The 21,979-nt window shown below is 32.7% G+C and overlaps 9 protein-coding genes and 1 non-coding gene across 10 annotated transcripts; 5 read left to right on the top strand and 5 right to left on the bottom strand.

Annotated features, from left to right (window-relative positions):
• The first annotated feature begins 97 nt into the window (after nucleotides 1-97).
• BX664DRAFT_383380 (uncharacterized protein) lies at nucleotides 98-820 on the top strand. Its single transcript, XM_051549114.1, has one exon. The coding sequence runs from the start codon at nucleotides 140-142 to the stop codon at nucleotides 494-496; it is 357 nt and encodes a 118-aa protein (XP_051403261.1). The 5' UTR covers nucleotides 98-139; the 3' UTR covers nucleotides 497-820.
• Nucleotides 821-1,007: 187 nt separating this feature from the next.
• Nucleotides 1,008-2,843, top strand: BX664DRAFT_292299 (uncharacterized protein; the record flags this gene model as incomplete). The annotated part of the gene is made up of 5 exons (XM_051541982.1): nucleotides 1,008-1,259; nucleotides 1,329-1,689; nucleotides 1,761-1,981; nucleotides 2,054-2,182; nucleotides 2,264-2,843. 5 exons carry the CDS (start codon nucleotides 1,008-1,010, stop codon nucleotides 2,546-2,548), a joined length of 1,248 nt encoding a protein of 415 aa, XP_051403260.1. The 3' UTR covers nucleotides 2,549-2,843.
• Nucleotides 2,844-2,892: 49 nt separating this feature from the next.
• BX664DRAFT_275479 (cytochrome P450) lies at nucleotides 2,893-7,245 on the bottom strand (the record flags this gene model as incomplete). Its single annotated transcript, XM_051541286.1, has 10 exons — nucleotides 6,901-7,245; nucleotides 6,645-6,783; nucleotides 6,451-6,582; nucleotides 6,259-6,360; nucleotides 5,823-6,186; nucleotides 5,475-5,762; nucleotides 5,315-5,411; nucleotides 5,150-5,256; nucleotides 4,426-5,074; nucleotides 2,893-4,327 (listed from the first exon to the last, which is right to left on the bottom strand). The coding sequence occupies exons 1-10, from the start codon at nucleotides 7,212-7,214 to the stop codon at nucleotides 2,893-2,895; spliced, it is 3,627 nt and encodes a 1,208-aa protein (XP_051403259.1). The 5' UTR covers nucleotides 7,215-7,245.
• Nucleotides 7,246-9,034: 1,789 nt separating this feature from the next.
• BX664DRAFT_325426 (uncharacterized protein) lies at nucleotides 9,035-9,371 on the top strand. Its single transcript, XM_051544024.1, has 3 exons — nucleotides 9,035-9,232; nucleotides 9,268-9,279; nucleotides 9,302-9,371. Exon 1 carries the CDS (start codon nucleotides 9,054-9,056, stop codon nucleotides 9,219-9,221), a length of 168 nt encoding a protein of 55 aa, XP_051403258.1. The 5' UTR covers nucleotides 9,035-9,053; the 3' UTR covers nucleotides 9,222-9,232; nucleotides 9,268-9,279; nucleotides 9,302-9,371.
• Nucleotides 9,372-10,399: 1,028 nt separating this feature from the next.
• Nucleotides 10,400-10,472, bottom strand: BX664DRAFT_t27. Its single transcript has one exon. It is a non-coding gene; the product is annotated as a tRNA-Lys (tRNA).
• Nucleotides 10,473-11,367: 895 nt separating this feature from the next.
• BX664DRAFT_325423 (kinase-like domain-containing protein) lies at nucleotides 11,368-14,383 on the bottom strand. Its single transcript, XM_051544023.1, has 9 exons — nucleotides 13,674-14,383; nucleotides 13,373-13,594; nucleotides 13,071-13,288; nucleotides 12,881-12,979; nucleotides 12,748-12,807; nucleotides 12,553-12,659; nucleotides 12,041-12,473; nucleotides 11,728-11,968; nucleotides 11,368-11,658 (listed from the first exon to the last, which is right to left on the bottom strand). Exons 1-9 carry the CDS (start codon nucleotides 14,220-14,222, stop codon nucleotides 11,467-11,469), a joined length of 2,121 nt encoding a protein of 706 aa, XP_051403257.1. The 5' UTR covers nucleotides 14,223-14,383; the 3' UTR covers nucleotides 11,368-11,466.
• Nucleotides 14,384-14,405: 22 nt separating this feature from the next.
• Nucleotides 14,406-16,811, bottom strand: BX664DRAFT_325421 (Rho GTPase activation protein). The gene is made up of 6 exons (XM_051544022.1): nucleotides 16,362-16,811; nucleotides 16,145-16,282; nucleotides 16,051-16,075; nucleotides 15,924-15,976; nucleotides 15,774-15,851; nucleotides 14,406-15,678 (listed from the first exon to the last, which is right to left on the bottom strand). Exons 1-6 carry the CDS (start codon nucleotides 16,762-16,764, stop codon nucleotides 14,546-14,548), a joined length of 1,830 nt encoding a protein of 609 aa, XP_051403256.1. The 5' UTR covers nucleotides 16,765-16,811; the 3' UTR covers nucleotides 14,406-14,545.
• Nucleotides 16,812-16,935: 124 nt separating this feature from the next.
• On the top strand, nucleotides 16,936-18,298 carry BX664DRAFT_325419 (uncharacterized protein). Its single transcript, XM_051544021.1, has 4 exons — nucleotides 16,936-17,164; nucleotides 17,225-17,472; nucleotides 17,552-17,822; nucleotides 17,907-18,298. The coding sequence occupies exons 1-4, from the start codon at nucleotides 17,008-17,010 to the stop codon at nucleotides 18,164-18,166; spliced, it is 936 nt and encodes a 311-aa protein (XP_051403255.1). The 5' UTR covers nucleotides 16,936-17,007; the 3' UTR covers nucleotides 18,167-18,298.
• A 25-nt stretch (nucleotides 18,299-18,323) lies between these two features.
• BX664DRAFT_325416 (uncharacterized protein) lies at nucleotides 18,324-19,506 on the bottom strand. The gene is made up of 5 exons (XM_051544020.1): nucleotides 19,256-19,506; nucleotides 19,069-19,197; nucleotides 18,925-19,005; nucleotides 18,713-18,833; nucleotides 18,324-18,623 (listed from the first exon to the last, which is right to left on the bottom strand). The coding sequence occupies exons 1-5, from the start codon at nucleotides 19,463-19,465 to the stop codon at nucleotides 18,427-18,429; spliced, it is 738 nt and encodes a 245-aa protein (XP_051403254.1). The 5' UTR covers nucleotides 19,466-19,506; the 3' UTR covers nucleotides 18,324-18,426.
• An 800-nt stretch (nucleotides 19,507-20,306) lies between these two features.
• BX664DRAFT_275473 (uncharacterized protein) lies at nucleotides 20,307-21,922 on the top strand. The gene is made up of 2 exons (XM_051541285.1): nucleotides 20,307-20,481; nucleotides 20,547-21,922. Exon 2 carries the CDS (start codon nucleotides 20,708-20,710, stop codon nucleotides 21,533-21,535), a length of 828 nt encoding a protein of 275 aa, XP_051403253.1. The 5' UTR covers nucleotides 20,307-20,481; nucleotides 20,547-20,707; the 3' UTR covers nucleotides 21,536-21,922.
• The last annotated feature ends 57 nt before the right edge of the window (nucleotides 21,923-21,979 follow it).

Genomic DNA, 21,979 nt, shown 5'->3' with positions numbered 1-21,979 from the left:
ACACATTACTTTTTTTTTTTTTTTTCTCTCTTTCGTGCATATTTTTCCCTTTTCTTTTTTTTCTTTCTTTTTTTTCCCTTTTTTTTTTTTTTTTTTTCTCTCCCTCTCTCTCTCTCTCTCGTTATTTTCGAAATTGATTATGCCATTCCGTTGTAAATGTGGACGAACTTTTGAAAAACCTGATTCCTTCTCAACTCATACATCAGCTTGTGCTTCCTTCCATCATCGGCGTATGTCTGATACAGCAGCACTGTTTACGCAACCAACAATACATCCACATGCTTCTTCATTGCCTTCCATCTATACTACTCCATTGACTTTTAACCATGCACCTGTATCTCCCTCATCATCTTCTATGGCAAGCTCACCAACCAATGATATTCCTCAAGAATTAAGCTCTTCTCCACCCTTATGGATGCCTACTGGAATTTCCATTCAAAATGCTTTTGAAGGTGCCAGAAGAAGGTCCATGTCTTATGGCAGTTCTTTTAAATAAATATATCCTTTTGTTTTTTTTTTTCTCACACCCATATATATATATTCAGACTAGTATCATCGTCACCATTTTTATATTCTTTTTTTTTTCTTTTTGTACATATCTTCATTCTTATTTATCAATATCTTTTTTTTTTTATTGTTCCTCTCAATTGTCTATTTTTTTTGATTATTATTATTATTTGTTTGACTATGAAAAACACGAAAAATACCAAAAAAAAAAACATTATTTTTCCAAATCTTCTTCTTTATTTACCTTTTAAATAAAAAAAAATCCGTTCTATATGGTCTATTTTTATTGTTTGTATCAACTGACAGATGTTACCAGATTCGTGCTGCGTTTGAATTTCTTATTGCCCTTCCCTTTTTTTTTTTTTTTTACCTCTTTTTTTTTTTTTTTTTTTTTTTGGAAGCCACAGGTTTCTCCTTTCCTTTTTTTCTTTTAAAAAAGTCTATTCTCAATTGATCAAACTACTATGACCATGATTATTCCGGTGAAAAGAATAGCTCCTATGAACGACTATAAAACCGATGACGATAGTGAATACAACGATGATGACAGTGAATACAATAGCAACGATGATATAGATACAGAATGTTCTTCTACTGTGGATTATCCTGTCAAGTCTCCAACAACAACAGCAACAAAACCTCCAGCAAAGAAACGTTCAAGAATTATACATCCTTGTCCTTATGACGATTGTGATAGAGTATTTACACAAAAGCCAAAATTAACAGATCATATTCGAAGCCATACTGGTGAAGTAAGAACAAGAAAATAGAGGATACATCAATATTTTTTTTTTACTTATTATTCTTTAAATTTTATATAGAAACCTTTTGCCTGTCCATTTCCAAACTGCAACAAGACCTATAGACGTAAAGGTCAACTTACAGTACACTGTCGACTTCATGATCCAGCCACTACAAGAACACTCAAGTGTGATCAATGTGAACAAGCCTTTAATCTTAAACACCATCTACAACGACATAAAGAAAAGATACACCAGGTACCCTTGTCCTTCCGGTGCCAATGGCCTGATTGTACGGCTGCTTATGCCAAGAAATATCAACTTCGCCGTCATATGTGTATTCATACCAACAAGAAACCTCATCCATGCAACCATCCTGGTTGTGAAGCTAGTTTCGATTATAAATCTCGATTACAATATCATCAAGATACTGTTCATTCTGGTAAATATATATATATATATATAAAAGGAACTTCCAAATGATCTATTTATTTATTTTTTCTTCTTGTTTAGCTATTCAACGATATATCTGTACTGAACCTGGATGTAATATGAAATTTACGAAATGGTCTCAACTCCAAACGCATGTCAATACTGGTCATCCTGTGGAATGTGATGTTTGTCATAAACAATTTGGTCGTCAAGCTCTTCTGAATCGCCATATCAAAGGAACACACATGTTGAAAGAGGAAGTCCATTGTGAATGGGAAGGATGCACAAGAGTATTTCGTTCAGTAAGAAAACCGCAAAAAAAAAGGGGAAATGAAGGTTGCATGATTGATCTTTTTTTTTTTATTTCTTTTTAGTTGAAGAGTTTGAAACGTCATATTAATGTCAATCATGCCCCTTTACCTCGCTTCAAATGCATGGCTGAAGAGTGTGGACAAATATTTCATTATCGATGTGATTTGGTCAAACATAGTAAAAGTCACAAGGTAAGGAAAAAAAAAAAAAAAAAAAAAAAAGAGAAATCTAACTGTAATATATATATATATTTGATGATCAATATGAAATAGAAGAAGAAAATGTTAGACATTGAAAACAACAAAAACGAATCGACGACATTGATGGATGATCCTGTAGCGGAACCAATCAAGAACAACAAGCAACGTACACTCACGGAACTTCTGACTGGATACAAGTATGATGACAATAAACGGAAATATGTGTGTCCATTTGAAGATTGCAATCACAAATTCTTTCGACAGTACGATCTGGAGCGACACATTCAAAGCAAACTGCACAAGTTGGATGTTCAGGCGCATAGTGGCGAAGATGGTGATGTTACTCCTGTTTCATGATGATGGCCACATCATTTTACCCTTTTTTTGTTGTATTTATTCTGATCATCCACCCTCTAATAGTATGTATATATTTATTTATTTTATTTATTCCATCGCTTTATTTATTAGTTTGTATTCATTCAAGTATTAATAATAAAATCCATTTTGATATTGAAAAAGAAAGAGGGACTTAACTTAGCCGACAGATACATCATATTCATGCCTGTTCAATTCATCCACACCCCAAACAATAATCCAAAGAAAGATATATATACAACATTTTTATTTCCAAAAAAAAAAAAAAAAAAAAAAAAAACAATAATAACAAATAAACTAAATAAATCTAATAAATATATTATCATCTAACCCCAAACGTCTTCATTGTATCTAGCTTCATCGATCCATTGTTGTAACTTGGCTTCCGCTTCCACATCATCAGTAGCATCACCAAAGCTCTTGAACATCGAGATAAATACACGTCGGACATCACGGCTCATATTACCACTACCACAGATGTAGACATTAGCAGGGATTTCACCAGAGGAAGGATGCATCAAATTCCAAACTTCAGTGGCGTTAGCGAGGATTTGATGTTGAACGTACTTGGTAGGTGAAGGAGGTTGTTGTCTTGAGAATGCCACATGGAGATTGTTGAGTACGCCTTGTTGCACAAACGTTTCCAATTCATCGCCATAAATGTAATCATGATCAGCACGACGACAACCAAAGAAGAGAGAAGTAGATCCAACCTTGATACCTTGCTTGCGTTGAGCAGCACGTTCTTGAATGAAACCTCGGAAAGGTGAGAAGCCAGTACCAGCAGAAATCATGATGATAGGAACAGAAGGATCACTTGGTAAATCAAAAGTGCTCTTGGATGACTTGAACACGGCATGAATCTTGGTCAATTTATCATCACCACCATCGACAATGCTGCGAGCGAGATAAGACGATGCAAGACCACCATAATGACGACCATCCACAATATCATCCACCACGCCCACAGTAAGAGCAGCTGTTTTGGAAGACACAAGAGGTGAACTAGCAATTGAATAACGACGAGGTTGCATCACAACAGCAGCAGAGATAAATTGAGCAAAGTCGAGGCTGTTGACTTGAGGGAAACCTTTCTGCAAGTCCAATAAGGTACGATATCGTTTGATGAAAGCTGGATACTGATCCACATTGTCTTGATCGGGCATAATAAGCTTTTCGAATACTTCGGCAGTTTCAGGAGCAGTTTGTCGAAGTTGATTGGCAAAGAATGAAAGCATGGTTCGAGTTGGAGGAGAAGATAAATCAGCATAATAGGTGAGCGCATTGCGGATGGTACAAGGTCCTTTGATGGCAGCTCCAAGAGAACGAGAAGAGAGACCAGCTTGAGACGTAGGATCGATTTCAAACACAGAATCCAGAATCCAACCATAGTTCAAAGCAATAGTATTCACCAAAGCAGGATCATTTTCAGGCATCACTTCCAAATGGTCACCAGCGTTATAAAAGTGATCTGCGTTTTCACTAATAGGTGTAAGAGCGGAGATGTCAATTTCAATATGGCGTGTGCTGCGACCAGACCCCTCTTGTTGCAATTCACGGTTCACTTTGATGATTGCATTCTTTTCACCGTTGTAATTGGAGATACCAGCTTGATATTTGACCGCATCCTTGGGACTAATGTAATTGATGGTAACTATAGTATTTGTTCTCTTGCTAGTTGTCGAAGTAGGTACTACAGATTTATCTTGAGAAGCAGCAATACCGTAGTAATCTAACACATGACTCCAAAAGTGGGCACACCTATTGATAAAAAAAAAAAAAAAAAAAAAAAAAGACATTAGATGACCTCGTCTATTTTTCCTTTTTTTTTTTTTTTTTTTTTCTAATCCCCTTCTTACCATTCATTAAATTCAGCATCCATATCTTGGTCAGCATTTCCTTCACCACGAGGGAAAAACCGTTCAGCACCAAATTCTTCAAAGGCTTCATCCACCTTGCGAGGGAAATGTTGATAAGTACGCCAGTTTTTGTTTCCTACGCCAAAGATAGAGAAGAGAAGACCTTTATAGATGGTTTCATGACCTTGTTCCTTTGTCTTGTTATCGATGAATTTGTTGAAAGCTTCGGCAGTATCAGGAGGTTGACCATTATATGTTGCTGTACAGATTACCACCAATTCACGTTGACTACCAGAAGTAGGTCCGTTGTATTTTCCATCTTGTAATCCTTTCCACTTGTCGATTTCCACCATGTTCACCTTTTCAAATCCGAATTCTTTGGCTTGCTGCAAAAGTTGATTAGAATAATCTTGCGCAGTACCAGTTTGAGTACCATAAAGGAAAGTAACAGTAGGAAGTTCTACTTCTTTGGCAGCATCAGCATGAGCTAAACTAGGCATAGCCTTGGAAGCAGTTGATTTGGTAGTAGTTTCTGGAAGGCTATTGTCTTCGGTTGGTGCAGGGAAGTCAGTACGAGGTTCGACAGTCATCAACAAATCTTCGGGTTTTGTGGTAGCGGTACGAGGATCAAAATGAACATCAGGTCCATCTATTAAAGCAAAAAGTTTGAAATATTCGTATTAGTACATGTTCAATCAATATTGAATGATATAACAGTACTTACCATAACAGAATTTGTACTTGTGTAAGAACATTGCCAGAACTGTCTTTGCTTCTTGTAAAGCGAAAGCCATACCAATACAAGCACGTGGACCAGTGGAGAAAGGTAACCTATATTGAAAAAAGTGAGATTAGTATTAAAAAAAAAAAGCTTTAATAAAGCACTTACCAAGCAGAACGAGATCGTTTTTGTTCTTCTTCAGGGGAGAATCGATCGGGATCGAAACGTTCAGGATCAGGATACACCTTTTCATTGTGATGCATTGCTATATTACAAAAAAAAAAGTCAGTAATTATTCATGCATAATATACCACATGTATATACTTACAATAAACTTGAACAGATACACCAGTATTAGCAGGAATCTTGTAACCATAAGGAACGATGCACTCTTTTTTACAGTACTTGCTAAGTGCACGAACAGGAGGATACTTTCGAAGTGTTTCCTTGATGGTTTGATGCATGTATTTCAAATTACTAATTTGTTCAGATGTTGGTAATTTGTCATGAGTAATACCAGTATTAGCGATTTCTTGAAGAATCTTTGCTTCCACATCAGGATTGCGAGATATTTCATAAAGGACCCATGCCAAAGTATTTGCAGTAGTATCGTGTCCTAAGAAGAAACATATGATGAGTCATTTCATAAACATACTTGATTGAAAATAAAACTTACCTGCAATCAAAAAGGTCACAACTTGATCACGAATATTTTCATCTGAAAGACCATGATCATTTTCATCACGAGCATTCAACATAAAACCAAGCATATCCTTATTCTTGTCTTTGGCGTCAGGACTTCGTTTTCGTTCGGCAATCACCTCACTTACAGTACCGTGCATGATCTCCATAGATTGGTCGAATTTTCGGTTGGCAGCGGTGGGAATATGTTTCATAAATTGAGCTTGTTGTCGACGAGTTACCACCATTTGTAAAAGATAACCCATAGATTGAATAAGAGGATGAGGAGGTGCATCCTTTTCTTCGAGTAAGTTGAATTCATATCCAAAACCGATGCGACCGATAGTTTCAAAAGTGACCTAATAACAATAGAGAGATACAATGTTAGAACAACTAAAAAAAAAAAAAAAAAAATCTTTTTTTTTTGTTACCTTTGTTGTCCAATCAAGAATATCCACTTTTTCGTTTGGTTTCATTTGGTCCAAAATCTTGATTGTCTTTTGAGTAATGATACCCATTTCATGTTGATAAGCCTATATTATATGTATAAACATATTTTGTCAGTATCAACTATTTCCCCCTTTATATATATATATATATATATATATATATATATATATTACCTTGATAGCACGCGGAGAGAATGCAGGCATCAATAATTTGTGAGCGAGTTTCCAATCATCTTCGTCTGAATCAGTAGTAAATAAACCTTGACCGGCGAATACTTTGACTTCACTTAAAGGAGTGGGTGCAATCTATGAAAAACAAAAAGATATTAAAGGAACTAAAACCTTGATAGGATTGTTTTTCAACTCACCTTTTTGGTAAAGTATTCGCCTTCTTTGACAAATAGTTCAGCAATGGCAGGGTCATTTGTACCAATGTTTCTTACACCAAGTGTTGTAGTATCAACAAGAGGACCATATTCCTTAAATAATCGATTCCAACCAGCAGTACTATTTTTTTTTTTTTGTAGGGTAGAAAGTGAAAAGAAAAAAAAAAAAAAAAAGAAAAGAAAAGAAAAGAAAAACGAAATTAATACCCAGAAAATGTGTTTCATCTTGTAAACTTACAAATCGGGAACAAATTCATAAAGATTACCAACAAAAGGTAATTTCGTAGGACCAGGAATAATTTCTTTGACAGATTCAGGAAGATCAACGTATACCACTTGTTGTTTTCGAAGATCATCAATTCCATCAAGTAAACGATCAGAACCATCAAGTAAAACAAGATCTTGACTATTACCACCAATAGCTAATTTTTCAGCAGCAAGACCACGTACGGTATCCAAATTAGCCCCATTTCCAAATCGAATGATTTTACCTGTTTTTTCAAGATCTTTTGAACCTTTGAGAGCAACAATTAAAGATGTTGTATCTGACATTGTTTTATAAGATTATACAATAATAATAAATATATATATATATATATATAAAAAGTGAAGAGAAAAAGAAAGAAGAAAAAAAAAAGTCAAAAAAAAAAAAAAAAACCCATGGTGATTTATATTTATATCTATAAGATGGCTGAACAATGTTTCCGGGAACTTGCATGACAAAGTCCCATCTACTTTCATCTCCGATCCTACTTGTTTGGAATTGTAACAATAATCACATCAATAATATATATATAGATATATGTTATATATTTCTTATTCAAAGTTCATCATAGATTAATTTATATAACAATAATAATAATAATAATAAATCATTCTCTTGATAGATAATAGCAATACCATATATCAATTCATATATAATATTGAATCTCAGCGGAGTAGTTGACCGAGAAGTGAACTAAACGGATACAAATTCATTTCCGGGAATGTGAGCCCGATGTTTCACCTACCATTTGTGTAAATAATTTTTTATTACAAAAACAAATTTCAACTATATATAGATATGAATCAGATCTAGTAGATTCATGAATATTGACATGTCTCATATTATCATATTCTTTTTTTCTTTTTTTAAAAAAAAAAAGATATCCAATGTTGTATTTCAGTGTGAACATATATATACAGTATAATAATAAATTATTGATGATTCACTAATGATGATGATCAACTATTATAACGGCGATGATGATCACCAGGTAAAAAGAAAAAATAAAAAGTATCACTCTTTACCCATACTTCAATAGAACTAGATACTATATATAAAGATCAGTCAATAGAAAGGATCCACGTGTTTCTTGTTTTCGTTTTTTTTTTTTAACACCATTATCAACACGTATATCATTTTATTTCCGTTTTTGGTAACCATTTACCCGTTGTTCATTGTTATCTATCCAAAACTTTCTATTGCACAAAAAAAAACAAAAAAAAAAAAAGGGGAAAAAAGCATCACTGTTATCATATTGTACTGATATTATATTGATTTACTTGTGATTAAATATGATATTAAATAACCCCAGTATTTACAAGTATTTTCCCATATACATTTTTCATAATCATTTTAACACATCATCCATAATATTTATTCTATTTCCAAAAGTAATAATAGTAAAAAAAAAAAAAAAAAAAAAAAAAAAAAGAAAGGATGGGAATACAGGTACTATGAGATTGCCATTTGAGTAAGCGAGATTGAATGAGAGTAAAAGAATAAAATAAAACAGAAGATAATTTTTTTTTCTTTTCTATTGAAAAATACACATACAATATCTATACTACAATAAAACACTATAAAATATTACAAGGTAAAAGTAATGTAAAAAAGGAGATAAAAATGTTGAGTAAAAAAAAAAAGTTCTTTAAGAATAAATAAATAAACAAATAAATAAATAAACAAATAAAAAAATTTTTAAAAAAGATTTTTTTATTATATCAAATATTTTAGTAAAACTATCCTTTTTTTTTTCTTTTACTTTTAGTCAGTCCGTCAATCATATATAACATAATATATAGCTGTATTTTGTGGATTATTCCCTCTGATTGGCTCAACCCCTTTTTTTGAAGTCAAACTAAGAATGTCTATTCTTTTACCTTCCAAATTCGGAATTGATCTTTTATTTTTCTACTTTACTTTTCTTTTTTATTTTACCTCCTTTCTCATACGTGTGCTTGCGTAATCAAGTACTGGTGCTCACTATAATCATTATTAACTTTCAATCATCCTGATTACTTTTTCAATTTTGAACCCATAAATCAAAAAATCACCCAACAATAACATCATCCATCATTTTTTACTGTCAAGGATATCATCAAGAAAATTAATAAAAAATAAAAATCATGCGTATGTCTGAGTTCGGTTTATTTTATTTATTTACCTCTTCCTCTCTTTTTTGTTTCCTTCTTGTTTCTTTTGTTTTTTTTTTTCTCACCTTCCCCTTCTTTCTCTTCTCCTCTTTTCTTCCTGTTCTTCTTGTTCCCTTTTGTTCTCCTTCATTACATCAATGATACATTAGTTAGTCTCTCCTTTTTAGTTTAGGTATAAATACATTATTTTATTTCTACAACAATAAAAGGAACTATCTGTTATCTTTTGGTCAACAATTACTTTTACATTGTTTTCAACATTCTCATCAAACAACTAATATATTCTTGTAAGCACATATATAGTTACTTCTGTCTTGCCTGTCTGTCTGTTTACTGATATTATACCTTTCTCCTGTCACGTTCATGACATTTACCTTGAACGACGAAGAACGTATTGTTGTTACTGGAACTAACCTTGCCTGTTTACTCCAAGAAATTGGATGAAAAAATTTTGATGGAAGAATCATTAGTTAAAGAAGAAAATCAAACACTTGTTCCTCTTACTATCCGTTTGTTACATGACCGCTTGACTAAACCGAAAACCATCCAAGACAAGAAGAGTTATCGAGAAGCTAGCAATGCTTGTATAAAATCTATCTTTCGTGAAGCCAACTTGCGAAATTACAAGAAGCTGTTAAAGAAGATTCGTAGGACTGATCCTTGGTATCAATGTTAAAGATGAAGGTCATCTTTTGCTGTTTGGTGGGATGTTAAACAAAAAAAAAAAAAAAAAAAAAAAAAAAAAATTTAACCCTCAATATTATATTTTTGCTGTGAATGAATTCCTTTTGAAACAAATTTCTTTTAGTATGAACTATGAATGATTCTTTTCTTATAAATCAATTTAGTATAAATAGCCTCCCTTCTTCCTTTTATTTTTTTTAGTTCAGTCAACTCAAGTATTATTATTTTTTTTTTAAAAAATAAAAAATATTCTTTCATCCCATCTTTATTATATTTGTGGATTATCACTTCTGATTGGCTCACTTTGCTCTATATTTAAAGTCAGAACAATTTTTTTTTTTTTTTTACTCTACTTCTACTTTCCAAATTTGGAACAAGACTTTATTTTTCTTTACTTTACTTTTCTTTTTTATTTTATCTCTTTCCTATACGTGTGCTTGCGTAATCAAGTACTGGTGCTCACTAAATAACTTATTCTCTTTCAATCATCCGAATTACTTTTTCAATTTTGAACCTATAAACCAAAAAATCACCCAACAATCATTTTATAAAACAATCATCCACAAAAAAAAACTTTAACAAACTTGATTGGTACATTTTCATACTGCGACTAATAGTGAAAAACGTCAAAAAGAAGCCCTACGGGGGGGTCGAACCCCCAACCTTGAGATTAAGAGTCTCACGCTCTGCCGATTGAGCTAGCAAGGCGATTTTTTTGTGAGAACCGTTTGGATACATATGAATCCAATCTTAAATTTCGATCTCCGCAACTTTTTATTGATTTCTTTACAATTCGTCCATTTTCTGATCAGATCATTTTTATCTATCGATGTAATCATATATTTTATTACGAATTTCTAAATCTTATTTGTTTTGAAGGGGAGTTTATTAATATAGTATATCATTGCAATTATTCCTCGTGTTGTCCAAAAAAAAAAAAAAAATTGAAATTCAGCGGAAAAGGGGGTTACGGTAAAAATTTAGCCATTAAAAAAGAAGGGGAGGAAGGGAGTATGGAAATATTTCGAGATGACGAAACGATAGCACCATGAAGAGAATACAAATGTTATAATATTGAAAGTAACACTACAATGATATATTTTTTTATGATGCCACTGATTCATTACTTTACAATCAATATATGAACTAAAAAAAAAAAGTAGATAAAAAAAAACGTAATAGTAAAAAGACAAAACAAACATTCTGACATAATAAATGTAAATGAATTAATTACTGGAGAGAATAAGTTGTTGAATGAGATGAGATTAGAAACTATGTCAATTAGATTAAAGAAAAAAAAAAAGACTTTTTTTCTGAAAAAAGATAAAATAATAAACATATTGTTTATTTCATAAAAAGTGTAAAGTACATTACTATCGCATAAGTCAATAGTGTAATGTAAACTGTGCTACAAATTAGATAAAGATAAGAAGAGTAAAATGGGATAAAACAAAGGAACAAAAAAAAGAAGTATGTAAAGATACTGTAAAAGTAATCAACAAAAAAAAAGTGTGTAAAGATAAAAGTAATCAACAAAAAAAAAAAAAAAAAAAAAAAGGAAGAAAGAGAGAGAAAGAAATGGAAGAGAACTCCGTTAGTTTAATTTATAGAATACGTGAACAATTAATTCCTCTTTTTTTATTTATTAATGAATTTCTAATTATCCTAATATATAAAAACAACTAGATACAGTATATCACAACTAATTATCATATACTGTAATATGGGATTCCAGGGTATCTCTTGCATATGCTAAAAGAGAAAGTAATTCTGGGTGTCCTGTTGCAATAGCTTCGTTCAATTCGTACATTTTGAGTTTTCTTGATCGATCTACATAGATAATCTTTGTTCCATATTCTGTAAACATAAGTTTAGGTCGAGAGAAAAAGTTGAACTATCAAAACAAAAAAAAAAAAAAAGATTGAATATACAATACATAATAATAATAAAATATATAATTTACTTGAATCACATTGTTGCTAAGTCGAAATATAATTGCTTCTTCTGTTACCACATATTTTGCGAGATAGATACCATTACTCTTTGTTGATTCTTGTTTTGGTGCCAAACAAGCCAATTTGTCATTCATATATTCTTTAAAGTTTGTCATCAGGTATTGTTTTTTTCCAAGTTCAGCTGGTACATCAGTGTGTTGATATTCTTCAATAGTAGGTTGTGGTCCATGTACAATATATCGATATGTCCTATTATTATACATATTCAAAAATAATAAAAAATGATTCAATAAAACTATATTTATATTTATATATTATTACCTTTCATCGAATGTAGAAAGACTTGTGGAATCATTGAACAAAACGCCTATTTCACCATCAGAGATTGAATATCCAAGACCATATTTACTAGTAAAATCCACCCATTTATTCAAAAAGGCATTATGCTTTGTCCAAATGATAGGTTCAATAGGTGTACCCTTTCGACGAGCCATAATAGAATCTTTCTTTTGTAAAGCGTTTCGTAAAGTTGATACCAGTATCATAATGAGTTTTGTCTCTGCTCCTGATTGTTGTTCATTAGATGTTGATTCTAATGATGATGGTATGTTGGTAGATGAAGTTGTCCTTTGTAGAATTCGCAACTCATGTAATGATGGTCGTGTTTGCAAGGATGAAAGTGGAATGCGTGTTGGTAAGTGTGGATGTTGAATGAAAGGATGTTGTAAAACTTGTGACATTGACAGCCGTTCATCTATATATTATTTTTATCAAAAAAAAAAAAGGATAAATATATATATTGATTTCATTTTGATAATAAATGTATATCGTACCTGGATTATTGACTAGTAATTTGGAAATAAGATCTTTTGCCTCGGCAGACAGAGGAATACTTTCTGGAAAGATATAGGATGGTTGTTTGGAATTTGCACGGATTTTACTAAACAAGTTTGAAATCAAAGACAGTATTAAATAGGTCGTTTCCATTTTTTTTTCTTTTTTAAATCTAATATCCTTTGATAACTTACTTGTAGATACCAGTGTGTATTTTCATTTGAAATGGGTGCTTACCAATAAGAAGGGTATACCTAAAAAAAAAAAAAAGATATCATGTTATTAGTATTTTTATACAAAAAATATACATGATGTAAATCATTATACATTAAAATGCCTAAAGCCCAAATATCCACTTTTTGATTGTGTCCATTTTTGCCAAATAATATCTCAGGAGCAATATAATTGGGTGTACCACATATAGTCCTATTGTTATTGTAAGTTAACCAAAAAAAAAAAAAAAAAAAAAAAGAATACTTGAATATTTGATTGCTAATGTTGTTCTTTTTTTACTTACGTTTTTCGGTCTTCTGGATTCTTCAAAGTTGCAGACAATCCAAAATCACCAAGTTTAACATTCATTTTATGATCTAAAAAGACATTGCTAAGCTTGATATCTCGGTGGACTACTTGATGTTCATGCATATATCTACAAGCATCTAAGAGCTGTATAAGGTAGTATCGTACTTCAGGTTCAGTGAGATGTCTTCTTGCTTTCAACATTTCAACCAATGTCTAACATATATATATACGTGTATGAAAGAGTGAGTTTGATCACCTTTTTTTTTTTTTTTTTTTTTAATTTTTCTTTCAATTTACCTTGTTTTCACATAATTCCACTATCAGATAAACATTATCCTCATCTTCAAAACAATAGTAAAACTGGACAATACGAGGATGTTTCATCAATGCATGAGTGATGATTTCGCCATGTAGTTTGATTCGATACTTTTCTTGTTCTAAAGATGCCTTGGCCACCACCTTGACAGCGTAGATATTTTCATCTTGATCTCGGACTTGATAACATCTAGCAAAGCCTCCCTAAAAAAACAATGAACGAGTAAGATAACTATAAGTAACATATCATTTCTTTTTTTTTTCTTCTTAACAATGTAGCTACCTCGCCAAGGAATTGTAGTTTTGTATAAATGCGACCGCGTTCCTTATCCAACATTGTCAATGGGACTTCTTCATCGGTGACGACATGTATTTTTGTACTATTCGTTTGTTTGCGATGCTGACGTTGTTGTCTTTGTTGTTGTTGTTGTTGTTGTTGTTGTTGCTGCTGTTGTTGTTGCTGTTGTTGTTGATAATCAGGTCGAACATTGGTTGGTTTTTTTGTTGGAGTTTGATTACTTATTCGATTGCCAAGATAGTTGTGATGAGTATTACTACCTGTGTTTCGATCCGATTGTCGTAAAGGTGAGCGAGTGCGAAGTTTACTGGTATAGTTATCACTGCTTTCCCTGTTTTCCTTGTCCAACTTCCGAAATATCGCTGCTGCTGCCATTGCTGAACTAGATGTGAGGGCTGCTTTTTGAATGGTTGATGTACGAACTGGTGGATCCTTTGGTATAGTGACTCCAAATCTTTCTTGACTAGATTCTTCTCGTGTAGTTGCCAAGGATCGTCTAATCATATGATGTGGTTGCTGTTGTTGTTGATTCATGTTGGTGTGTATATACGTGAGTATTAAATACGTAGCCTAATCCTACTATATGCTGGGTGATCAAGATAGTGTATATATATATAAAATATAAAAGTAAGAGTAAAGATATCAAAGGTAGGTAAAATATTAGAAAACAACAGAAGATACAAAAGGAAAAAAAAAGAAAAAAGAAAAAAGAAAAAAGAGGGAGAAGAAAAACGAGGGACAATTTTTTTATTGTTTTTGTTCGATTTAAAATTCCGAATAAAAAGAAAAGGGTAAACATATATATATCAATCAAAGGCATATCAAATAATACAAAAATATAAAAATAAACAACTGAACTAGGAAGAATCCATTTGTTTTGATGTTGTTGATGAAGTAGATGATGATCGCAAAGTTGATTTTGTCACAAGTTGTTCAAATTGCCTTCCAATAGCTTCTACACGACTGCCACTACGACTTCTAATGGATGATGGTTTGTTTAATACCGATGTTGATGACATTGATGATGTTGGTGATGAGGACGTTGCTGATGATGATGATGATGTGGATAATGTTGACGAACTTGGTTTGGCACAAGTTGGAAATGTTGATGTATATGATGTTGGTTGATGGCATGACGATTGCGAAGATGATGCATTTGGTGATGAGACGGATCTAGATCTTGGTTTGGTTTCAACAAGTCGATTAATGTTCGGTCGGAAGTATTCTAATACAGGTTTTGCAACCGGTGATCTCGCAGGTTTTGGTGGAGGAGGAATAGTCATTGTAATCACATCAGTATCGGATAATGTCTTGGTGTGTTCCCCTCGTGTCTGATGATGATGATGATGTTGGTGATGGTGATGATGATGTCGTCCAAGATCTAAACTTTTGTTTTGTCGTCGTGGCGGTTTTGGAATGTTAATATTCTTGGGCTTCTGCGGTAATGGTGGTGGTAATGGTTTATTGGGAGTAAGCGCGTTTGATGCTGAGATGGAACGATTGTGCATGATGATTGGACCAGCCGATCGTGTTACTGAAGATGAAGATGATATGGGTGGTGTACATATTGGTGGTAAAATTGAGGAAGTCTTGTCATTATTTCCAAATACATCATCATAGTGATCCACCATACAATGAAATAGAAGACGGCCAATACCAAGGGTAGGAATAAATATAAGAGCAAGATTCGATGTCGACATTTTGTTTTCATTTGAATGAGCCGCAATTTGTTTGAGATGTTGACATAGTGCTTTCAGTAAATAAAGATTAGTCGTAGGTAGTTGTTGTGTGATATTCCGAATAATTTTCAATAATTCAGAAGTGATTGGTGGTAGTTTGGCTGTAGTAGGCATGTCGAAAATATCCGGTGAAATGTGATCGTCGTTTCTTGATATGTTGCAGTTTGATGGTGGTTGGTCCCTTTGAATATATTCATTTATCTGTTGGGCATACTGTTCATTTATATTGAGAGGAATGATAGACTCTGGTACTAAAAAGAAATAAAAATAAATAAATAAAAAAAGCCAGATGGAACTGTCATTAGTAACTAAAGTAGGAATGAATAGTAATAATAATAGACATTACATTCACGTAAATACATCTTGAGTAGCGTAGCAGCTATATTGGGTTCAGGACAAACAGAGTTGAAATCACATTCGGCACCTAGATTTCAAAAAGAAAAAAAAAATCAATTTAATAACGAGGATACATATGGAGATGATAATCATTGCTTACCAGAATCAAATATTGCTCTTATCTTGTTGACAGTAATAGTACTTCCAGGTACTCTAATTTGAAATAAACATATAAAAAAATCATCGGTTTGTTATATTCCCTTGATATATACATTCTTTTTTTGTACCTATATATGCCGACTTCATGAATTCCTATAAAACAATAATATACGTAAAAGTATTAGTATTCTTCCTGTGGTGAATTTTAGTTACTATTATTACCATATTCATCCAAATAATCTATACATTGTCTAACAACCGCAGGTATGTTGTCGTTTTCAGATTGTCGGGTAAGCATAACAGCTTGTTCCAAGGGCAGACCAAAAACTTGAGCAGTTGATTTTTCTATTTTTCTTGAATCTATCAACGCACCAAAAAAAAAAAAAAAAGAAAAAAAGTGTTAGTCTTAACATTTTAGAGACATACTTTGAATTCGTACCACTAGTTTCATCATTACTGAAATATTTATCTTGTCGCTCCTTTTTCCAACGATCGACTGCTTCTTTCCCTTTCCGACTCCATTCTATGCTAGTTTCCCGCGCGCGATTACTATACATAACACCACGAGACCGCCATTCAGGTAATCTTTCTTGCATACTGGCATTGAGTTCCGACTTTTTTTGTTCCACCTTTGATCGAGTATCGCGGACAGTACCTGCCAATTTCGAAAAGACAGACGACGAAGTTATTGTTGCTGCAGTTGTTGCTGCTGCTGATGTTGTTGTCGAGGTTATATTGTTATAGTACGGTTTATCTTCTGCATCGTCAAATGAGAATGCAGATGAAGAATAGGAAGAAGAAGAAGATGAGACTGAGGATGAGTCAGAGAATGGAGAAGACATAATTGAAGGGAATTTCTATGGACTAAACATTAAAAGATAAAAAAAAAAAAAAGGAAGAAGGAAAAAGACAGCTGTATTGTCGTGACCACCAATCTCACCCAATTATAATCTCCGCGTGAGGGAAAAAAAAAAGTGTGATCCCTGAAGTCTCATTGTTCTTTTTTTTTTTTTTTTTTTTTTTAAACAAACTTGGTCATTGGTAGTTGGTGTATTTATTTATATTTATATTTTTATATTATATATATGATGGGTGTTTTTCACTCGGTGGATGCTTTGGATGATCCGCTTGACTTTGGTCCTTTGCATCCACAAGGTCTTTATTATAACCCTTTACCCGATTATGATGTCAAGGTTGTCAAGCGATTGATAAAGGAAGGTCGACTAGCACCTTTCTATCAAGGTATGAATTCAATGAAAACAAATATCATTTGATGCTCCATTAATTCGTTCTCTTATTAAGGATACTCTGAAGTCCCGGATATTCGTAATGGTAGTCAAGTTGATCTACTTACTTCTGCTTCTCATGGTCTTATTCACTCCAACTCAACAAACAACAACAACAACAGCAACAACAACAACAACAAGAATAGCAGCATGCTGGCCATGACTGCTCGACGAATGAGTCTCTTTTTAGCAAGTCATATACCTGAAAATGTTCAAAAATACGTCCTTTACAAAGACACTGTGGAGTGCCCTATTTGTTTTTTGGTAAGACATCGAAAATGATATTGTTATGATAATATATGGTTCTTGATGTTCAGCAACTTCTTTTTTTTTTTTTTCAAAGTTTTATCCTCCGTTTATCAATCGAACTCGGTGCTGTGGAAAAGTGATATGTACTGAATGCTTTTTACAATTGAAAAGGTCAGTTGACTCTCCCTCATTGCCAATACCGTGTCCTTTCTGTATACAACCTCATCTTGGTATCGTACGTGTCCCACCTCCATGGAGTCTCCATTATGCCAGCTTTTGCAATAGAAGAGCAGATTATTTACATGATCAACAAATGGGAAAAAGGAAACGGCTCTATATATATGATCCTGATGTTGTACTTGTTGGTAAGAATGAATTCAAAAAAAAAAAAAATAAAGTTAATTAAAATAAAAATCATGTACTAACATATATATATTTTTTTTTTATAGATCATGTTCGACCGAACTGGCAGGAGATTTTTGGATCATCATCAAAGAACAACATTTCAAGCAATGGTACTACTCGCCGAACTATTGTACGACCACTTCGAACATCAGTACCAAGCAGTATGACTGATTTTGTTTCAGATGTATCGTCCTTTATGAATTCATTGAATGATCCACCTGAAGAATCTCTTGTTATGGAATATCTACGATCAAATTCTTCAAGTCTTACTCGACGAGAAATCACGGAAAAGGAATCGCCATGAATGGAAGACAACAATTTTATGAACATCAACGCATAGTTTATCATATTTACTTTGTAGTTTACAATATAGTTTACATTCCCTTTCTTCCTTCTCTGGTCTAGTATGTTATGATTCCTATAGAATATATAATTTGTTTTTTTTTTTTTTTTTTTTTTTTTTTTTTTTTACACATATACAATTTTATTTCGTTTTGATAATGATGATGAATATTTAACAATAGAAAAAAAACATACTATATATATTTCAATAATAAAACTATTCTAAGGTATATCTATACTAGTAGGTTTCTCAATATGTCGTTGTATAACCTCCCGTAGATAATTTCTTCGTATATCATTAGTTTCCAGGTTATCCAGTATTCCTTGTTTGAAAACTTCATCCAACCTTCGTTCTACTTGTGTTTGTAATTTATCCAAATCTCCAGCTACCCCTTGTACGGCATCATCCAGTTGAGGTACTAATAAAAATGTAATTTAATCGCATATCTCTCTAATGTATTTCTATTTCTTTCCTTTTTTTTTTTTTTTTTTTTTTTTTTTTTTTTACCTTTATATTCATTTGATAATGAAGACATGAATTCCAATTGTCTTTTATATTCTTCTTGTATACGTAAACTTCTGTCCAATCGTTTTTCTTCTTTCTTGATCCAATGATTGAAAGCTTTTTGCTAGTAGTCCAAGAAATAACAATAATAATAATAATAAGAAAAGTTTAATGACAAAAACATGCAAATATATTATATTCCGCCTATGACTTACTGATATCACTGAGTTTCTAGCCTCCTCTAGTTCTGCATCGATCAAATCAATATGATCTTCAGTAAGCGTCAAGTCCAAATCCTAATAGAAAAAAAGAAAGAGTGACTAGTGAATACATATTGTGATTTTTTTTTTTTTTTTTACCTTGTAATGTTCTAGAATAATTGGTTGGTCATGGGGTATATAAAGAATACTATCTAAAAAGTATTGTTGAAACTTGTTGAATGTTTTGTCAATTAATACTTCCAAGTGTGCTTCGAATAGAGTAAATGCCTATAATTATATGAAGAAAAAAAATGAGAATAATGTCATTAATTTTGTTATATAATACCTTATCTAATAGTTGCTGCTTTTTATCTTGTTGAAGTTGAGAACACATAGATAGATAGGGTTTGAGACCTTCCAAAGCTTTATAACATGCAATGTTACCAGCATTATATAGTTTATCTAAAATATCTATTGGTAAAAAACCCAAGTGTTCTGATACAAATTCCGCGTCTTCATAAGCTCGAGGGATATCCAAGTTATTATTATTAGGCATAATTGAGAGAAAAAGAAGAAAGAAAGGCAAGGAGAGATCCCTCTTTGCCACGACACCGTCACTTTTTTCAATGAAATATCTGCGACGGTGATTGAATTTTGTTTTTTTTTTTTCTTATATCCTTTTGAGCTTCCCAAATTTTTTTTTTCTTTTTGCTCCCTCTCTTCCACTTGCTTCTTTTTTTTATTGTTTGACTTTTTGTAAATACTTTCAAGGTAAGAAAAGAGAAAAGAAAAGAAAAGCTAATAAAAAGAAAGCTAAAAGGAAAAAAAGAGTATGAACTACTTATGAGAAAAAAAAAGTGACTAATAAAACCATTTATTGGATTCTTCTTTTGTTTTCTTTCAGGGACTAACATTCTTTTTCGTTTTTACAATCTTCTGTATCATATATTTCTTCTTTCTCTTCTCTTTCCCTTTCTCACCTCAGTCAATCTTTTGTACATTTATCTTTAATCTTGGTCTGTCTAATAAACCACAATATAACAACAACAACAAATTTTATGATTGTCAATATGTCAAACAATTATACTCAACAACGTACTTTGTCTCCCAGCTTCAAGTCCTCTGGACACATGCCAGTAACTGGACATAGTACTCAATATTATCAACAACATACTTCTCCTTCTATGAGTCATCAACAAACAACACAACCATTACCAATGCCTCTTCCTGTACCTGTCATGAATCATCATATGTCTAGACAGCAACAACAGCAACAACAGCAACAACAACAGCAACAACAACAACAGCAACAACAACAACAACAACAACAACCACAACAACAACAACAACAGCAACAGCAGCAGCAACAACAACAACAACAACAGCAACAGCAGCAGCAACAACAACAACAACAACAGCAACAACAACAACAACAACAACAGCAACAACAAGCTTTCTTTGCATCACCTATTCCTCCTCGTTCAGCTTCAGCAAATACTACTAGTTATAATTTCAGTGATCCAGATCCTCAAACTTATTGTAATTACTTATATCAAGTTGGCTTTCTACAAGGTACAATAATGACTTAAATCTTTTATTTTTATAGCTGAACTTGCAATATTTCTTTTTTTCTTTAGGCAACTTTTCTGATATCACAGTGACTATTCCAAGTATTGCGAAATCATTCACCCTTCATTCTTTGATTCTTTCTCGATCGCCCTACCTATATCAACGCCTCCTAGATATTCAGTACAAAGAAAATAGTCCATCAGTGATTGAATTAGATTATGGTCAAGCTATGGTGGAAGCCTTCCATACCGTCTTTACTCACTTATACCGTCCGCTCTCACATCAAGAAATGTCTTATTTAGTCAATGAAAAACCTCAGCTTTGTTTGGATCTCATCGGGATTGCTGATTATCTAGAATTGTCTCTCAAGGATATGTTACTTCACGTAATCTTATCTCAAGGCTTCAATGAAACTTCTGCTATGCAATGGGTGCAAATTTTAGAACCATATATATCATCTCCATCAACCTCAACAACTTATCATCATCAGCCGGATCACAATATGAAACCATGGATACGCACCTTAGATGACCTTTTGATACAGTATTTGACACGTGGATTATCAACTCAACTCGAAGCCTTTTCTACCTCGGTCAAAATGAGTGGCGGTGTCGTTATTGGGAAACATCAAGCTCATGGGTATATGGAATCCAAAACTCTTCCTTTACGTGGTATGAATGATTTGGCCAAGTTGTATTCTACCTTACCTTGGTCCTATTTGAAGCGTTGTATGGAACATAATGATCTACCGGTACAAGATACAATCCAACGTTATCTTTTTGCCAAAAAGGTGATACAATTACGATCATCTACCACTTTGGCGGATGGTACAATCACAATAGGATTACGTTTCGACACTACGGAGCAACAACGTCAATCTACAATTACATCTACTCCATCAACATCAACTGCAAATTTACCGAAAAGAAGGAATGATGACAAGGATAATACAATCATGACGTTATATTTGATCAAATCACCAAGACGCAAACTCGGGAAATGGGATCCTTCTTTATACGAACTTGACTCTGAAGGTGAAAGTGATGATGATTCATAGATACGATTTTTCCTATAATACAATGAAAAAAAAAAAACAACACACAAAAGAAATAAACAGCATCTTTCATCTTGGAACTCTTTTTTTTTTTTTTTTTGACATACATTTTTATTACACAGACTCCTAGTCCACTATCTTTTTCTATTGTACCCTTCACCCATAGTTTTAGCATTTCTCCTTTCTTATTCTGACTCCACCTTATATGACCTTCTTGATGTCTTATTTTCCTCCTTTTCCATTTTTGTTCCCATAGTCCCTTTCTTTCCCCCTATTCAATCCATCTATTCTTATATATACACACGCACCACTATATATATATATACTCAATGATCGTATCACCATTATTTTAGTATTATTTGTCTCATTTTTTTTTTGTTTTGTTTCTCCATTTACATGCTTAAAAAAAAAGTCAATAAAAAATGAATATTCCAAAAAAAAAGTTAT

This window comes from Halteromyces radiatus (genome assembly GCF_025201355.1).
Source record: "Halteromyces radiatus strain CBS 162.75 chromosome Unknown BX664scaffold_2, whole genome shotgun sequence".
In the NCBI taxonomy this organism is placed as follows: Eukaryota; Fungi; Mucoromycota; class Mucoromycetes; order Mucorales; family Cunninghamellaceae; genus Halteromyces; species Halteromyces radiatus.
Note: the sequence above shows the minus strand (reverse complement) of the source record. Positions and strands in the feature narration are given on the sequence as shown.

Coding starts and splice junctions, on each gene's coding strand:
- BX664DRAFT_325419 (XM_051544021.1), top strand. CDS start 17,008: ATGATGGGTGTTTTTCACTCGGTGGATGCTTTGGATGATCCGCTTGAC. Junction 17,165..17,224: donor ACTAGCACCTTTCTATCAAG/GTATGAATTCAA, acceptor TCTCTTATTAAG/GATACTCTGAAGTCCCGGAT. Junction 17,823..17,906: donor TCCTGATGTTGTACTTGTTG/GTAAGAATGAAT, acceptor TTTTTTTTATAG/ATCATGTTCGACCGAACTGG.
- BX664DRAFT_325421 (XM_051544022.1), bottom strand. CDS start 16,764: ATGTCTTCTCCATTCTCTGACTCATCCTCAGTCTCATCTTCTTCTTCT. Junction 16,076..16,144: donor AGATTATTTGGATGAATATG/GTAATAATAGTA, acceptor ATTGTTTTATAG/GAATTCATGAAGTCGGCATA. Junction 15,977..16,050: donor CATGAAGTCGGCATATATAG/GTACAAAAAAAG, acceptor ATTTCAAATTAG/AGTACCTGGAAGTACTATTA.
- BX664DRAFT_383380 (XM_051549114.1), top strand. CDS start 140: ATGCCATTCCGTTGTAAATGTGGACGAACTTTTGAAAAACCTGATTCC.
- BX664DRAFT_325423 (XM_051544023.1), bottom strand. CDS start 14,222: ATGAATCAACAACAACAGCAACCACATCATATGATTAGACGATCCTTG. Junction 12,980..13,070: donor AATCCAGAAGACCGAAAAAC/GTAAGTAAAAAA, acceptor CAATAACAATAG/GACTATATGTGGTACACCCA. Junction 12,660..12,747: donor ATACACACTGGTATCTACAA/GTAAGTTATCAA, acceptor AAACTTGTTTAG/TAAAATCCGTGCAAATTCCA.
- BX664DRAFT_275473 (XM_051541285.1), top strand. CDS start 20,708: ATGGTGGAAGCCTTCCATACCGTCTTTACTCACTTATACCGTCCGCTC.
- BX664DRAFT_325416 (XM_051544020.1), bottom strand. CDS start 19,465: ATGCCTAATAATAATAACTTGGATATCCCTCGAGCTTATGAAGACGCG. Junction 19,198..19,255: donor AGCAGCAACTATTAGATAAG/GTATTATATAAC, acceptor ATATAATTATAG/GCATTTACTCTATTCGAAGC. Junction 19,006..19,068: donor TTATTCTAGAACATTACAAG/GTAAAAAAAAAA, acceptor TTTTTCTATTAG/GATTTGGACTTGACGCTTAC.
- BX664DRAFT_325426 (XM_051544024.1), top strand. CDS start 9,054: ATGCGTATGTCTGAGTTCGGTTTATTTTATTTATTTACCTCTTCCTCT.